The sequence below is a fragment of the Rhinolophus hipposideros genome (assembly GCF_964194185.1).
Source record: "Rhinolophus hipposideros genome assembly, chromosome: X".
NCBI classification, from domain to species: Eukaryota; Metazoa; Chordata; class Mammalia; order Chiroptera; family Rhinolophidae; genus Rhinolophus; species Rhinolophus hipposideros.
The window spans coordinates 121,895,717-121,913,700 of NC_138046.1; the positions used below are offsets into that span (position 1 = coordinate 121,895,717).

The window sequence follows — 17,984 nt, forward strand, 5'->3', positions numbered from 1 at the left end:
AGTGGCACTAAGTCAAACCAGGATCTGTCCTTCTGTTGCACATGCTCCCTCTGGAGAAACAACCTCAAGCCCTAACAGCAGAGTGAGCACCTCACTGGGCTGGGCTATGTCTATCCCCAAATCCCTACCCAGGGAACAAAGTTCACATCAGATGAGCTGTCAGGCAAAAATGGTAAGACACAAAATAAAATCAGGTCCTTGGGAAACGTTATTTAAACACCAGAAAATATGAATTGCCTTTTCTCAAAAGAGCTTAAGAATAACTGTTTAGTTCTCTTGAAATTATGAAGGAGGGAATTGCATCCTGGGAACAGGAACAGAAAGTAATTCAACAAGAAGATGTGGTAAAGAACCTACTGGAAATGAAAAATGTGGTCATTGAAATTAAAAAAAAATTAGTTGATAGGACAAACACCAGATTAATAAGCATAACTTGTTTAAGAATGACCAGAGATGTCTGCTTCTGACATATTCATTTTAAGTGTGAAATAAAAGTGATTCTTTTCCTGAATATACTTTTCTAAATCTAAAATTTAGGAAAGAAAAAAGAGTAAATATTTTCAGAAATAAATTTCACAGCTTAACGAACTATTATCATCTTTATGAAATTGTTGATTTTCAAAATCCCCCCTCGTACTCTTTCCAATTCCTTTCTCTCAGATGGCATTATAAAGCCTAGACCTATTTTCTTTTCCATGAAATGTACTTTCATTCCACATCTTCATTGTATTTCTGGAATTGTCTATATGTTAAACACAGAAGTGCCCTAATGCTTTGTCCTCTCACACCTCCCTGATCTTGGAATGTGACATTGTTCTAGTCCCTGCCCATGGAATACGCTTCCCTGTGCTCACCTCCACTTCCATTTCATCTTCCCAAGAAATTCCCACTCTCATTCACCAAAAGCTCCCTGTCCATCCTTCCAACCTCGGCGGAAAGGCTGCGTCCTCTTGGAAACCTTCTCGAGGCAGCCCCGACTCTTTCCCTTCTATTGTTTACAGCATCTCTCTCCCCGTTGCATAGCCACCGCCTGTGGACAGGGAGTACATATTTTTATTTCTGTTTCCCCAGTGTCTCTCTCAGAGCCTGACATATAGTGCAAGCTCATTACATACTCGTGTGAATGGGTAAATAAATGAATGAATAGTATAAACGAAGAGCACACAGAATGAGAAACAATGAGAACTCTTAATGAATCTTACCCAGAATAGAAGGTTATTGTGGTTGAAAATAAGATTTGATAGTCGTTGTGGAGAACTTTAAATTTGATGTTTTAAAGGAATAGGGAATAATTCTAGATTCTTAAGCAGGATAGTGATATGAAAAATGTAGCATTTAAGGAAATTTGATCTGGTATCAATAGATTTATAGGCAAAGAATAAAAGCATGTACAGTAACATGTACTATGAGTGAGTAAACGTGTATGATGAGGACTTCTTATAAATGCCTACACATGGGTATAATGTGAGCAATAGCTGGACAATTCATACCTTCCTCCAAGGCTTTAACCTCAGCCTACACACAAGATAGTAAATTCTAAAAATCCAATAGTCATTGATTTGATATAGGAATATGTTCTTTATATTAGTACTATTTCTGATTCAGGTAAAGGCATAGAAATTGAATTACCACCTTTCTCCCTAGTTCATGACCCAGAAGTCATTTACAACTAATTATTCAGTTAAATAAACCTGAGTTAGTGCAAGAAGCAGGAAGAAAAAGAATGAAATGTGAACATTTTTAAAAGGTTCTTTTAAATGTGACTTTTCAAAGTCCAGTTTAAATCTATAAATACTTAAAACTGCATAGATTTCATTGAGGTTTCTGAAAAATGTATCAGTTTTTCCTGAGTCTGAGTAATTCTGTGTATAGTAAAGTATTAAAGTATGCAGAATAATATTTTTCTCTTTTTTTGAACAGCAAAACTTAGAGAGTAACCTCACCAACCTTATCAAGAGGAACACAGAACTGGAGACCCTTTTGGCTAAACTCATTCAAACTTGTCAGCATGTTGAGGTGAGTAGCTCTGTGTGGTATGTTTAATATGAAAATTGCTAGATCACAGGTTTTTATACCCTCAGCCTTTATATTTTTAAAATGGGAATCTTTCTAAAATTAGGTTTTCTGCAGAAGCTAAATATGTAACATGGATGAAATTAGAAGGAACTAGAACCTCAGAGAATCTCCTCCCACTCACTGCTTTGTCCTGCCTCCTGCTCCCACCCCAACCCTCCCTGACACAGCTTTACTTAGCATTGTAGGTTTTAATCACCCTTACAAAGAACAGTCAAAAACAGCACGATTTAAAAGGCACCGTAGTGACTGCCTTAACGATAACCACAAACTTGGACAGTGTAAAGCAATGGACATTGATTCTCTCGTCGTTGTGGAGGCCAGAAGTCTGAAATCAAGGTGTCGGTAGGTACGTGCTTCCTCTGAAGGCTCTCGGAGAGGACCTTTCCATGCCTCTTCCCACCTTCTAGTGGTTTCAGAACATTTTTGGAGTTCCTTGGCTTGTAGCTGCAGCAGTCTTATTTCTGCCTCTCTCCTAACATGGCCGTCTCTGTGTCTTTGTCCAAATATCTTCTTCCTACCAGGACACCAGTCATTGGATTAGGGGTCACCCTACTCCAGACGAACTCACCTTAACTTGATATCTGCAAAGATCCTATTTCCAAATAAGGTCATATTCACAGATACTGGGGATAGGCCTTGGACATATCTTTTTGGGGGACACAATTCAACCCACTACTGGTATATGTTCAATGCCTCTTGGTTGTCAGATATGTCCCCATGAAACTGACAATATGTTGGGATCGAGAGTGTACAGGCAGCAATGACAGCAAGGGCAAGTTGTAGAGCCCAGATCTTTCTAACCCTCTGCTTAGAATGGATTCTCTTTTGGCAATGATTTCTCCAGGGAACATTTTGAGCCTTGTTGATTAAACAACATTGTAAAGAATAGTGAACAAGCATAATGTTTTCATTATTGTAGGGTAAAGTGAATATGTATCACAGGAATAAATGAATGAACAAAATGGAATGATGCAGGTGCTATCTTTTATTTTTATGATGTGATGGCATTGGATGTTCAGGACAATAAGAAAGAATTATTTCTCTTTAGTAAAAACCATTACCTGTGTTTTATGGGGAAATCTTACAAATGCTTTATGGGTTGGGTGATTATTTCATTCAATTTCAGCTAGTGACTTCTTAAAGCATTAGTGTCTGGTTTCCATTATGGCCTGTAGTGATTTCAGAACAACTGTCTTGCTCCTAATGCAATATTAGTATGGCTTGAATTTACAACATGCTAGCCATCCTAACATGTAAAATTACATTCTATAATGTTCGGTAATTCCCAATGATAGATGTGTCATTCAAGACATTTATAAGCAGATTTCATTTTTATTTGAAAAGATTAGGTATTTGGTTGAGATACAGGCTTTTAAAATTGATTGTAGCAGACTTGCAAATAGACACATATATGCCATTAGAATATCGTGATAAGTTTGCACGGTGACGGATGACTACTAGGATTAGTGGGGTGACCACACTGTAAGGTATAAAAATGTCGAATCACTATATTGTACACTTGAAACTAATATAACCAGATAAAATTGTGTACCAACTGAAAAAAGTTATTTTAGACAAGGAGTAAAGGATATTCATTCCTTTCACTTCTGTCGTTTCTGTATAAATCCTTTGGAATGGAAAATATTTGTCGGTGTGTAAATTTGGTATTTGGGAAATTTATTCTAGATAAAAATTACAGAAAATTAATTATAACAAGAAAAATAATAACGATACTAGCTGTATCTATTTTACATGTTCCCTTATTTATAACTATTAATATTCTCAAAGTATAACTTTGAAAAAATTAAGGACCCAATTCTCATCTAATAATTAAATGAGTCTACATTGAAGATTTATTGAACTCATTGTAAAGAAACCAGCAAGATGATAAAGCTGGCATAAAGGAAGAGATCAGAAACTGATACATACAGACATTGGGGGAAGGGGTTCGTAGGGGGAAAAGAATGCTACCGTAGAATAAGAGAGCTAAGTTAGATTCAAAACTGGTTAGTGACCTGAAGGGCAATAAAATCATAACCTTTGGGCAAAATAAGTTGCATATCATCAGAGTTCTCGAAGCTAGCATTTATCTTCGCAGAGACTAAGCCCCAATCAATAGTGACTAGAAAGTCAAACTGTTACATCCCAGCCTGGAGAGTCAGATGACACTTGCTTAGTCTGGCGTGATGGGGTATGCTCTGAAATGACACGAAAGGGGTTCACAGCCTTGTTTTTCCCCAATTTCCAAGTTTTAGATAATTTAGCTTAACACGACTCTGCTTTTCCCGTTCTGGGCACTGTTGATCTATGAGCTGTGTTCACTAAACAGATATTTCTGGGTGAGGGTGTACATTTTTGCCTGTGGTCTGTTACTTTGGTTTGTTAAAGTGTCATGCTAGTTTGTTCATTCCATTAGTGTGTATGGAGCATCCACTGTGTGTGTGTGTGTGTGTGTGTGTGTGTGTGTGTGTGTGTGTGTGTGTTGCTCTGTGCTAGGTGCCAAGGACCCTGCCACAGGGAGCTTATTATCTTGATTAAGACAAAACAGCAACTACGATACATCCAAAATAAAAAATGAATTGCCATCAGGAAGGAGTAGATTATATACTTTGGAATTTCAGAGAAGTGACATTTCTTCCAGCTGGACACTGGGGGTGATGGTGCCCTATCTGAGCCTGCCTTCAAGGGTCGGTAGCTTTTGGGCATATGGAGGGGTGAGAGAGGCACTGCTTACAGGGCAGACCAAGGCATGGAGATAGAAAAATGAAGAATGTGTGTACACAAAGCGAGGAGGTCATTCTGTAGAAACAGAAGGTATGTGAAGGGGGATAAGTAGAAACTGGCCTTGGAGAGATGAGAGCTGGATGGACTTTAATACTGAGAATGGAAAAAAAAACTGTACTAAAATTGTAATACTCAATGGATACCGGTAACAAAAGATGAATACAAGTCACGTGTATACATTTTTTTGGCACCCCTGGTATTGCATCTGAGTTTGAACTTGATTTGGTCTTGACGGTTTAGTGAGGGTTCAAGGAAAACAAAGTCCTGTGTAATTTTCACAGTTACAATTGGCATCCCTAAGTGTTTTCAGGAAACGGTATTTTTGGTTATTGGGAAACTAGTCTGGATGTCTTAGTACAAAATGATCACATGTCCAAGGGAAAACGTCACAGCACTAGTAAACTCAAAAAAGGTAGTGGAATTTGATAAGCATCAATCAGCATGATAGTCTTTTAAATCTGTGCAGTGGAAAAGAATTTCCTGGTTCACATCCTATGTTCCTAGACTGTGTTTCTTCCTTTTCCTCTTCCTGAAGGTACCCTTGTATTCTGGTCTGAGCATTCCTGGGGAAAATAATCCCCAATGCCAGCTGAAGCTAAAAAACTCAAAGCACAGAGGCAACTCTCAATTGTTGTGAATGAAAGCAATGAGTTCCCACGCAATCCTGAGGAAATGTCACATCCTTCTAAGTCCACACCTCCTTCCTGGGATTCACTTCTGCTTTTCTTTAGAATGAAAAGAGTTTCAAGGTCTCCCCCACCCCCATTGTTTTCATAACTTGTTTTTAAAATGAGGGCAAGCAAATGAAATGGCTTTCAGAGGGTAAGTACCAAATCTTTTTAAAACTAGACTACGGAGAGTATAAAGGCAGTTTAGGACTCAGGAGGTAGAGGCATTAAAAGCAATATCCCAAGAAATGTTGGTGCATTTGGTGGCTGGGAATCTAAAACCTCGTGAGTTTTTAGCCACTGGGTTTTGTTTTCTTCAGGAGAAGAAGACAGTAGAAAATTCCCTTGGGATGAGTTTGGAGTCAGTTATACATGAAGTATAGGACAAGCCTCTGAGAGGTGATCAAAATCAGCGTCAGAACTTAGTATTTCTACATCAAATATGGACTATTTCTCTTCATCATCTCATCCTCCTTTTCTTTAAAAAATCAGAGGACCCAGTTTATTAGATAAGCAAATACTTAGAATCACTGATATGAATCAAATTCTTTATACATTCTGAGAATTGAGTTCTTTCACAGGGATTACAACACCTGGACACATAGTAGGTGTTTATTTGGGCAGTTACCAGTGACCAAGTGACTAAATCCACAGTGAGATGGGAAAGAAAAACTACAAAAGGGTGACTGATTGCCATAGCAGTTTGCAGAAAATAAGAGCTCAGCTGACCTCACTGTCCTTGCCCAAGCTCATCCTAGAAGGGTACCCTCTAAGCCAGCATCCCGTCGAAGTCCTGGCATCAGCCCCTTTGGCTTATCTTGCCTTGTTTGTAATCACTTTTTCTAAAAATTCATTTTGTTATTGTTTTTCACACTGTTTTTAAACTATTTCTTTTTCTTTTCTTTTAATGGAAAGTTTGCTCTCACTAGCTTTCTCTGAGTTTTTCAATGCTAGGTGACTTGTGAAGTGACAAACTTCTTGTGGGTAAGTTAAGTGCCATTTAATTCAATTTTTGCTCAGATGTTGGGTTCTGTAAATTATGAGGGAAGTGGGTGATGTGTTATGGTAGCTTGTAAGAAATGGTAAAACTTGATTTAGGAAAACAGATGGGGCCTCTAAAACACATTTTCAGTCATTCACCAAGCCCTAAAGGCATTCAATTGTAAACTTTGAAATAAGGAAAAGATTGCTGGGTTAGAAAGGAAGACATACTTTAATGTTTAAGTTAATTTTGTTATGCAGTGTTATGTCAAAGCATGCTCTCTCTATGGAAACCTTGGCAATTGCTTCATCTGGAGCCACTGGATGGAGACCAGCATCCAAACACCTTCTGAACAGGTGTCTGATCTCGGAAGATGTGTATCTTGCTAGGGGCCAACTTGAATATCCAAAGTCGTAATTCATTGTCACTTGTAGATAAGGGTTAGACTCCCACCCATTTGAGACCTTGTGAGAAAGCTCTCACGGTATAGAGTCAGATTCTGGGTTTCGTTAAAGGACATCAGGCAACCCACAGTCATTCATGGTTCTGAGACTGAATGATGATGAGCCACTGTGCTAAGGGCTGATCTTAGGATTCCCAGGACAAAGGAGGAAAGGAACTCTCGGGCTGCACAGGAATTCATCTTCTCTGGAGAATATTCATGTTTTGACTCCTGCATATCTATAATGACTATATATCCAGTCTACTCCAAGTTTGCTCAAACTGACAACTCATGAAACAAATTTAGTTTTTCTCGGTGGAGATTAAATTGAACTGTTTATGGAAGTCGTCTGTAACACACACTTGAATATCTCCCCTTAGATTTGATGCTCTTGCCTTTAAAAAAAACTGATTCACAAGGGGCATTGGATCCTGTTTCCTTCTTAGGTATGTTCATGATGAATAATGAGACAACATCAGTGGAAAATCTTCCAATATTTTAGAATAAGAGATTAATTTTACGAATGAATGAGCATAAGGCGGCTTAGTAAGTTTGATATAACTTTCGGAATAACATTTTCATGTTTCAGCTTTGAAACATTTTTTTAAACATGATCCAAACCCTTCATTATCTGCTAATCTGTCCAGTTTGGATGGGAGGAACTATTATATTATATTCAGAATCCTCCCTGGAGGCCCGTATTGGAGTATGATTGTATGTACATATCTCTGAAGACCGTTCCTCTGACATATTTGAATTTAGTAATGCAGATTTCCAAGGCTAATCATACTTAGATGGGAAATAATTGGCCTTAATCGGGGGCCCAGTGGATGAGCAGTAGGAATAAAGAGAGAAAACAGGGTTTTACTGATGTATCTTTTAATGTGGTTTCTCCCCATCATAATCTCCCCAGGAATTCTTCATCACATCTCCCTTACACTATTCTACACACAACCTCCTTGCCTAGAAATATTTAGATGCTTGGCTGGAACAGCAGGAATTTTTCTGGCATGATATAAACAATAACAACGGGTTGTAACAAATTTTATAAATGACGATTGTACGTAGTTCTAACTCGGCTTTCACATGGGAGATGGTGGTAGTTGGATAGATCCAGGTGAGAAAAAATCAGAGGTGCAAGAGGAATGATCCCAGGTGAGAAGGTGACTGTCAGGTAGAAGCTTGGATCTCATTATTGCTCTTATGCATGCCATTCAGAGACTAGCATGATCCATCATTTTGTTAGTGAACCAACCTCTTTTGTTTCTTAATACCTAGTTTAAATTATTGTTCTCAATAAATGAATATAAAATTGCTTGTAGTGGTAATAGAGCTGAAATTATCTTTGTTACAGATTCTGAGAGAAAGGGACCACATCATCTTTTACCTTCATTTGGTTGACTTCTCCTTTTTTTAATTCTTTTTATTGGGGAATATTGGGGAACAGTGTTTCTCCAGGGCCCATCAGCTCCAAGTCATTGTCCTTCAGTCTAGTCATGGAGGGCGCAGCTCAGTTCCAAGTCCAGTCACTGTTTTCAATCTTTAGTTGCAGAGGTCGCAGCTCACCATCCCATGTGGGAATTGAACCGGCAACCTTGTTGTTGAGAGCTCACACTAACAAACTGTACCATCCCGCTGCCCCTCTGGAAGCTCAGCAGCAGCTCATTGTCTTCACTCTAGTTGTGGAGGGCGCAGCTCACTGGCCCATGTGGGAATCGAACTGGCAACCCTGTTTAGAGCCCGCGCTCCAACCAACTGAGCCATCGGGCTGCCCCAACTGATTTCTCTTTTTAATTGCTGAATGTTATAGGGAAAACTGAAGAGCTTTGTTCTAATTTTGAAATTCCCCAGCAAAATAATTGAGTCATGCATATAAAATGTTCGTTAACAAGAGCACAATTGTAGCACTGGTTATTTTTGTTTGGAACAGAAAGATGAAATTTTAAATTCAGCTATTTGAAAAGCCCGAGGCTACCACTGAATGTAAAGGGCTTTCAGTGAGCAGCAGCACAAATAAAGATTTTTACAACCATGTGAGGTAACTTCCCAGCCTAGGAATTTATGATAGAGCTTTTACTATGCTTTTAAGTGTTTTCACGAGATATAGCATCAAGTTCATATATATGAGGTGATGAAAACTATCATAGAAGCCTAATTATCTGACTAAGCAAGCTCCTTATTGGGCTATGATCAAGTTCAAGGAAGGCTTCTATCTATTTAAACAAGTTGGGAAGATGGTGCCTCGCCCACCCATCCCTGCAGGTGTTAGGAGATGATTACTGTATCAAGTGATTACAGGTCCACAACAAGGTGCTACTATCAAGGTACTGCTTGTAGTAGGTACTACTATAAGCTCCTACTATCACTTCCTGATTTAATTACCCGAATAGCCTTTTGAGGTAAACGTCATTCAAAAGATCATAGGAATGTGACTAGAAGCCCAACAGAACAGGAATGAGCCAGTAAAGAAATGGATTGAATGCAATCAAGTAGTAAAGCAACTGGAGTGGTTACTGAGCATCAGCTGCCCACACTGGGTGATAGAGTTGAAAGAGATGATTAAAAAGTTAGATTCCTAGGGAAACTCTCATGGCAGGAAACAATCCCATGTGCTGGGGAACTGGAAATCCTGTCCAACCCATCAGAACAGAGCCCAGATCTGTGGTACCAGTCGAACCAATGACCCTTCAGGTCTTGTGGATTATTCTCAGATCTTTGGCCATTAATCCTTGACCTGGTAACCTCTACTTCTTTGAGGTGATCAGTTTGATTCCTTTAGCAAATGAAGTTCTTTTTTTCCTCCTCCCCAAGAAGTTTGAACATTATGTATAAAGATAAAGACCTAAATAATAGCCATAGAGTCAATATTTTGTGTGACAATTTAGGACTAAAACATGTTTGTATTTTAAGGATTTGTAGCATTTGAAGGAATATGACATATTACAGAAATTTGACAGGTTAGCTTTGAGATTCCGGTTGGAAACAAGTAATTTATTTAGATCTGTGATTTTAAGTTGTAAGCATAAAATTGTTTCAAACCAAAATAGTAATGTTCAAGAGAACTTGAGCTTCACTACATTTGTGAATTTAATTTATTAGATTCCTAAGAGCTATAATACTTAAGGACTTGGGAAGGTTTACCTTGTTCGGGTTTTGTTTTTACCGCATTAGGCATTTAAAGTACTTACAAAGTAAATTGAATATGTTACGTTTGTAAATGCAATTTAAAATATAACAAGAATTTGGTGATAAAAATCTGAATAATGATTACCCATGGGGGTGAGAATTGACTGGAAGACGGGCTCAAGGGTACTTTCTGAGATGATGGAAATACTTTATATCTTGGTTAAACTGAAGATTAAGCTGAAAATTAAGCTGTTGGTTATGTGGGTTATCAAAATCTATTGAATTGTCCCTTAAGATTTATGCATTTCCTTGTATGTAAATTTTACCTACATAAAAAAAATCAGTACAGGAATTTAACCAACTAATGGAACTGATTGTTTAATAGAGTTGAGTCTGTTCAACTTGAGTTAATCAAACATTGATTCAAGGACCCCTGAGAGTGATTTTTCTTGGATTTATGAGTAGATTAATGAGATTCATAATTTTAACTTAAAAGCTTAAGGAAAATTACATACTGATTTGTTGATATGCAGTCCTTGGGCAAAAATCCTCATGGTCTTTAACTGCATGTCTATTCCCTCTCCTAGTTGGTTGGACACCTTGAAAAGCAGGACAGTATCTTTCTCTAGTATCTCCTGCATTGAGCACACAGCATATGGCTATTGATGAGGCAGAGAGACCAACTGCCTCTTTCTTTCCTCCCTCTGTCACTAGCACATTTCCTTGGATCAACATGTCAGATAAATTCTCATCCTGAAGGACAGAAAGGACCCCCCCCCCTTGAGAAGACTGTACACAGGATAGTGTTTCTGTGATGGCACATCTCAGCAGCCACAGATCCCTGGAGGCAGTAGCAGATGGGTGATACACACAGGCAGCTCCACCCAGCATGAAGGTGCTGTCACTGGATGAGGGCTAAGAGGATGGGGTTGACAGAGGGAAGTCAGGAGGAGAGAGCTGTCCATTGGGTCACTGCTAAGCCCTCAAGGGAGGTCACAGTGGGTCTTTCTCATCCCCTCATTGTAAACCTATCTTTTTTTGTTTTGATTCTCTGGGATATCCTTTCTATCCCTTCTGCTTTACAAAAGAAAAAATGACCAAATAGCCACTTTGAATCAAGTTGGGAAAACCACTTTTAAATGCTTCCACACGTGTAGGATGGCTAGTCAACCTAGGTCTGAAGATAGCTTATAGGGTGACATTTTCAATAGCAGACTCTCTTGATCCCCAAACACATTCATTCTCTCTCTCTCTCTCTCTCTCTCTCTCTCTCTCTCTCTCTCTCTCTCTCTCTCTCTCTCTCTCTCAAAATCAACAACTTACATCTTAATTCTACAGTCTTTCCTCTTCTCTTCTAGACCAGGTGAGATTCGCTTTTCACTGTCCTTTTGGCAACACCCATCTTGTACAGTGACAGTGATCTCCAACTTCCCTCCCATCCCCTCTCCCACCGCCCTCGTAATTTTCACTAGCGCCACCACCACAATTTTAGGAGAAAACCCTAGGAGAGCAAGTAAACATGGAAAGCTTCAAAGAGAGATGGTGCAGGCCCACTAGGTCAAAGATAAAAAAGGAGTCAATGAGAAGAAGGTGAGGTCAAGGAATGACTACCCCCCTCCAAAGTTAAGCCTCTCAATTCACCTTTTTGCCTTAGCTGGGCTCTATGTGAGATCAGCGATAGCCTGCTCTCTGCAGTTGACCCCAACAGGGCTTTTTGCAAGAGGCGGTAAGATATAACTGGCTCTGATGTTTCTGTCTCCACTCCCAGATGACCAATTCAAGATACATGGCCACTATACCCTGCATATTGTTGTAATTCTCTGCTGTCCTACAGACATGCTGTCTTTTTCCTCTGCTCTGGTGCCTTTCTCACCTTCCTCACCCTTGGGTTTCCCAACTCCCTTCTTGCTTGCTCTGATCTCCAAAAAAAAAAAAAACCAGTCCTACTTCCATATTCGTCAGCAAACCTTCCCCAGCTACTCACACACACCAATTTCCTGCCCCATTTCTGAAACCCTCTGGAACCACACTAATGAAAAAATAATGGGAACCGTATATCTAATTTAAAATTTCCAAGTAACCACATTTTTAAAAAGTAAAACAAATAAGTAAAATGAATTATACTACTACATTTTTTGACCCAATACATTTAGAACATTATAATTTCAACATGTAATCAATACACAAATGACTAATGCATGCATTTCATAAAGCACATCTCAATTCAGATTAGCCACATTTCAAGTGCTCAAAATCCACAAGTGGCTTATTTATTTTATAACTGGAATTTTGTACCTATTATTTCCCTTCACCATTTTCACCCACTCCAACCCCCTCCCCTCTGATGACTATCAATTTGTTCTGTTTCTATGAGTCTGTTTTTCTTTTGTCTTGTTTGTTCATTTGGGGTTTTTTTGTTTGTTTGTTTTTTAGATTCTATATATAAGTGAAATCATATAGTATTTGTCTTTTTCTAACTTATTTCACTTAGCATAATACCCTCTGAGACCATCCATGTTGTCGCAAATGGCAAGATTTCATTCTTTTTTATTGCTGAGCAATATTCCATTGGGTACACACACACACACACATACACACACACACACACACACACACACACCATGGAGATATAATCAATGATAATATAATAACTTTCCACCATGACAAATGGCTACTGGACTTAGTGTAGTGACCACATCATAAGTTATATAAATGTCAAATCGTGATGTTGCACACCTGAAACTAATATAATATTGTATGCTAACTATAATTTAAAAAATTTTTTTAATCCCCAAGTGATTTGTGGCTGCCATATTGGATCACATAGGTCTAGAACTTCTGCAGTCTATGGTTTAGCAGTTAATTATGTGTGCAGTTGGCATGTATGTTTGTTAATTCTTCTCTAGTCAAGTCATTTACTCGAGAGGGTGAAGTCCCGTTTCTACCACAGGCCCTAGTGTGCTGCTTTGCATATTGTGGCACTCAACAAGTCTCTAGGATTGCTTCCAGTTTTGTCACCAGTACACCAGTAACATCCTGTGGGGACAGAGTCCCAGAGAGCAGTTTCCAGGCTCTCGGCCTCACGTGGAAAGGTGCTGGCTCGGGTAGTAGATGGCCATCAGCTGTGATTGGATGGCCATCAGCTGTAACCAGTTAGCCAACTGGCCACTGATATAACTGCTGTGACTGCATTGATTGGTTGGTTGGTTGGTGGGCAGAGAGGTGGACGGTGGATTGTGTATCGTGTGAATCCTACTTCGTGTGTCTCACCTGGTCGCCAGTGAGAACATAGTGGTGTGACTCCCCTACCTATGGCTCCGTGGGGGTTCCTTTTTGGCCTCACCATGTTCTCCGTTCTTATGTGGGGAGCGGGACCAGCGAACCACGCATGACTCCCTGCATGACACATCCTCCTCCTTCATAAAGAAATAAGAGCATCCTCATTTCCTTTCACTTTCATTCCTTAGCTACTAAGACTTTTGCAAAGAGCTCTGGAACCCAGTAGCTTTAGCTACCTGCACTTTGAGTGGAGAAGGAAGTCCAACTTGACGCTGACAAGCAGGGACTGCATCAGAAATTTAGTTTTCTGGCAGAATCATAATAAGCACAGAATTAAGATTTGTGTGGTTTCCAGTTTTATAAATAGGGTTTGCAAGGGGAGAGTGTTGGCTTGTTTCTTTTGGGTGCAAAATGTTTCTTCATTTAGCATGTGCTCCGAAAATAATGATGCCAAACAGATTATATCCTAAAGGAAGTTGCTTTCTTTCTCATGTCTGACATAGCCTCAAGCTAATCTTAAGGAAAGAACGGGTGCCTGGGTAAACAATGCCAACAAATGCCCATGTAAAGAAGACACATACCAGTGGTCACCTGGAGTCAGGCCCGGCTACTTAAACAAAGGATTGCTTTAATTTTTGCAGAATAAAGGATTTTTTTCCTTCTGTTTTCCATGAACTGGTCTTAAAGAATTCCTCTTGTTTGTGGTCTCCAAAAAATTAAAACTATGCCCACGAGGCCAGCCTTTAGAGGTTCTATTAAACAATAAGAAGCCTTTGTTCTTGGTAATAAAATTAAAGCAAGCAGTGTTTCCATTACCTGGCAGGATGCCGGCTCCCTGCCACCCCCTGATCCTGACAGTCGTAAAGAGAGCATTCTGTTTCCCAGGTAGAAAGGTGAGAAGGCAACATCTGTCAGGTTAGTACGGAGAAATATAGTTGACCTTTCAGATAATGGAATAATCCCGAACTCAAGGGTTTTTTTAAATTCAGTTTTCCTGCAGAAACTGTACATATTGAGGCTTAAATCTATAAGGCCATTGTTTTAGAAAGACAATAATAATTTCACAATGAGTTGCAGTGATGGAAAAGCGGTAAGATAAAGAAATGTATATGTTTTAGTCAGACTCCCTAGACTTTATGTGTTTTCTTTTCCAGGCAACTTTGCCTGCCATTGCTCAGATTTAGACCCATTTGTGGTCAGTTGCAAATGAACGTTTGTGGGTAAATTGTGGCCCCATCAGGAGTTACCAAGGTTAGGATAGAAAGCACTGTCAGATGCAAACTCTGTTCAGCCCTGCAATTAGTCCTAAGTCATTGGAGCTATAGAACACACTGGCCGGATGTGACCCCCGTGCCCTCTGACCTCTACTAGAGCCCTTTAAAAATATCCAGATTGTCGTCCTCTCTAAGGTAAGTGCCTGTCTGTACCTGTCAGTGCACTCACCAGTCAGTATGTCCCCTGGCCTGAGAGCTCCCAGCAGCAAGCAGGCTATGACTCTGCCTGGGGGCTTTTTCTGCCCGCCCCAGTTAATTCCAGAGGAGAGTTAATGCCCATCCACCGCCAACAGCCTCCAACCAGCCACTGATGGGAGATATTACAGCTGGAGTGTTCTGCACCATTTACCAAAGTTACTCATTGGGATTTATCTCTAGTTGCCCACAGTGGTCTTGGTAAGGCACGCTTCACTGGCTTCATACCTTTCCTTATCTCACTTCCCCACCCCACTACTAGTGTTTCCTGGCAACCACTTGTACTTCCATCCTAGTCTCATGCCCTGCTTCGAGAACAGAATCCGCAGACCTCCTCTGCAATGGAATGATAGCACAAACCCCCTTCCCCCAGCGTGAGCATGGCTCACATGTTTAACTTCCCTAAGCTCTTCTCTCTTTCACTGTACTTGAATGAATGTGAATATTTAACATTGGGCATCAAAGATAGTTAAAACTCAGTCTACCAGCTTCTGTTGGTATCCTAGAGTGACGGCAACCGGGCAATAGATTTCATACGTGTCACTTGTGGATGCATCAGAAAGACAGAAGAGAGCTTGACATTTTCCAGTTATACTTCCAAGTGCGAGTCTTATCAATCAAGTACATTTCACTCACTGTAAAAAATACCAAAGAGCAGGGATCCAGTCCTCATTTTTCATAACTTTGCAGGGGAGTGAATGGCATCTATATTTGAGTAATTCAAGCCTGCATAGGTGGCCAACTTTGTATTTTTCCAGGACCTCTCTATTCAGGAATCATGGCAAACAACTAAAAAGAGTGTCACTTAATGAGAAATGGTATGTAAGATTGAAAATGACTCATGGAAGGTCATAGGATAAAAGCTTCCTCTTTCCATTAGAAATGACTTCCCTTCCCTGAAACACATCACCTCCCTCCTCTTCTGTAAGTGATTTTTTAACTTCTCACCACAATGTCTAAAGGCAAATTTTTGCCAGATACATTTGTTGAAAATTACTTGATCCAAAGTATCACTTTTCAGAAACTTTATGAAAAAGACTTAATAGAGACAAGTGCCCATGACAGAGACAAGCGCCCATGACAGGTTGATTTTTGTGTGTGTGCCCAACCCAAACGGAAGGGTGTGGAGCATTTGTTTTATAAAGTGTGTAATTAATAAGAGAAAGGAAGGGAGGAGTTTATTGCTTTTAAATGAATTATGAGCAACACCTTCCATTCTGCTGTTGCTTTTTGGAACTGCTTTAAACAGAGTTACCATTAAACACAAAAAGAAAAGTCCGGGGCATTAATGCCAAGAATGTAAGATTGAACTCAGTTGAGTGTACTCTGAGAAAAACATCCCGAGGAGAGCAGCATTTATTACAACTGTCACAGAAGTCAGCAGGACATCACGGGGAAAGTAAAAACCGTACTGCAAGTATATTTTCATTTTCAAACTGAAATCCTATGAATTCAGTAAATACAAATCTTCATGCCTTGAGGGAAGAAAACTAATATTTATCAAGTACCTACTATGTGCCAGATAGTTTACAGATATTTTCATGGGAAGTATGCAAATGAGGAAACATTCTCACAGGAATGCAACACGTTTTTCACACCTGCTGCTTTTTGATTGCAAAGTCCATGATCTTTTCCTCTGTGCTAGAGGTGGGTAAATTATGACCCCAAAGCCAAATCTGACTCACCTGTTTTCGTAAACACAGCTTTATTGGAACACAGCCACACCCATTTAATTACATAATGTCAATGGCTGCTTTCTTATTACAACAGTAGCATGGAGTTGTTACAACAGAGACCATATGGTCCACCAAGCTTCAAAGTTTTAGGTATTAGCAGTGGCGTTCTTGTTGGAGAGTTTTACCGTATTGTTACAGTTGTGTTTCATTTATAACAAGACTTTTATTGCCCAGCTCACCACCGTGTGTTGCCATTTTTAATAGCATCTCGCTTCCTTATCTAACATTCAAACTTCATAATCTTAGCAACCTCAAGAAAAGAGGATTTACCGTGAGGTTCTTGGGAACTGTTTTTTGATCTCATAGCAGAAATATAAGAAAAGCCCGTCTGGATAGTTAATCGATATGTAGACTTGGTCTCCTCTGGGTCAAATCGTTTTTCACCACGTCACTGTGTGATAAAAGGCCGGATTACACATAGCATCTGTCCATACTGTTACTACATTTACTTCTCACCAAAAGCGCTTTAGGAGAGCATTCCGCGTTTTATTTTCCTGAGATGCCGTTCACGAGATTTAAAAAGTTTTAGTCAAAAATGTTCAATACTAAATCAACATAGTAAATATTCAAAAACATTGCTCTGTACTTCGGCTTCTCCTCCACAGACAGGGACCCTGGAAACTTGGCCATTCTTCACTCTCTCATCTACTTGAACTAGGTCCACAAATATCTGACTTTGGTGTGAGGGAGTTTCAGGGTGAAGATTACATATAAACATATTAGATGAATTACAGTATTACGCTCTGCTCTTACTCAATTCTGCTTGGCTCAGTTTTATATACAAACTGAAGTAGTAGAGTCCCTTTCATTGTTCCTTCTGGCAGCTCTGACTTCTGCCTCAGGGTCTGGAATGTTCATCACAGCTGCCTTTGGCAATAAAACCCGTCAGATCCTCATATTTCTCTTCGCACCTGGTCAGCAGTCCAAGGCAGGGCATAGGGCTCCCTTGCATGCAGGTTTTCCCTGCGCCCTCATCTTCCTGACCAAATGTCCAGCTTATCCATAGCTCAGCTGTGTTTCAGTTGCTCCAGCCCCGGGCAAGTTGGAATTAAGTTGTCCAATGTTTTTCTTTTGGAGTGGGATGGGATTGTTGTGGACATTATAACATATAACAATATGAAATAACAGTGTTATTAAAATATAATAACACAAATCCCTTTATATTTGTATGCAGACTGAAAATTATGCATTCTTATTAATAAAGTGCCGTTGAATTTAAACAATAACAACAGCATCAACATAACAACAGACAAAAAAAGAGTTTTTACCTTTCTCAAGGTCGCCTTAATTTGAATCATGGTACAGCTTTGCTTTTCGCCGTGAGGACCAATTTTAGGCAAATTTGTAAAGTACACAACCAAACCCCCATTGTTAGTAATGATTTCAAGGGCTAGCAAGGTTTAGGGTCTTAAACCGAAGGGT

General features: G+C 39.6%; 1 protein-coding gene across 6 annotated transcripts in view; it reads left to right on the forward strand.

Annotated features, from left to right (window-relative positions):
- MID1 (midline 1) overlaps window positions 1–17,984 on the forward strand; it is a 332,040-nt gene that overhangs the window by 263,721 nt on the left and 50,335 nt on the right. For all 6 annotated transcript variants that reach the window (XM_081041913.1, XM_081041912.1, XM_081041911.1 and 3 more), the window contains exon 3: window positions 1,921–2,016. In XM_081041913.1, coding sequence (XP_080898039.1) covers window positions 1,921–2,016 — 96 coding nt within the window. The remainder of the gene's footprint in view (window positions 1–1,920; window positions 2,017–17,984) is intronic.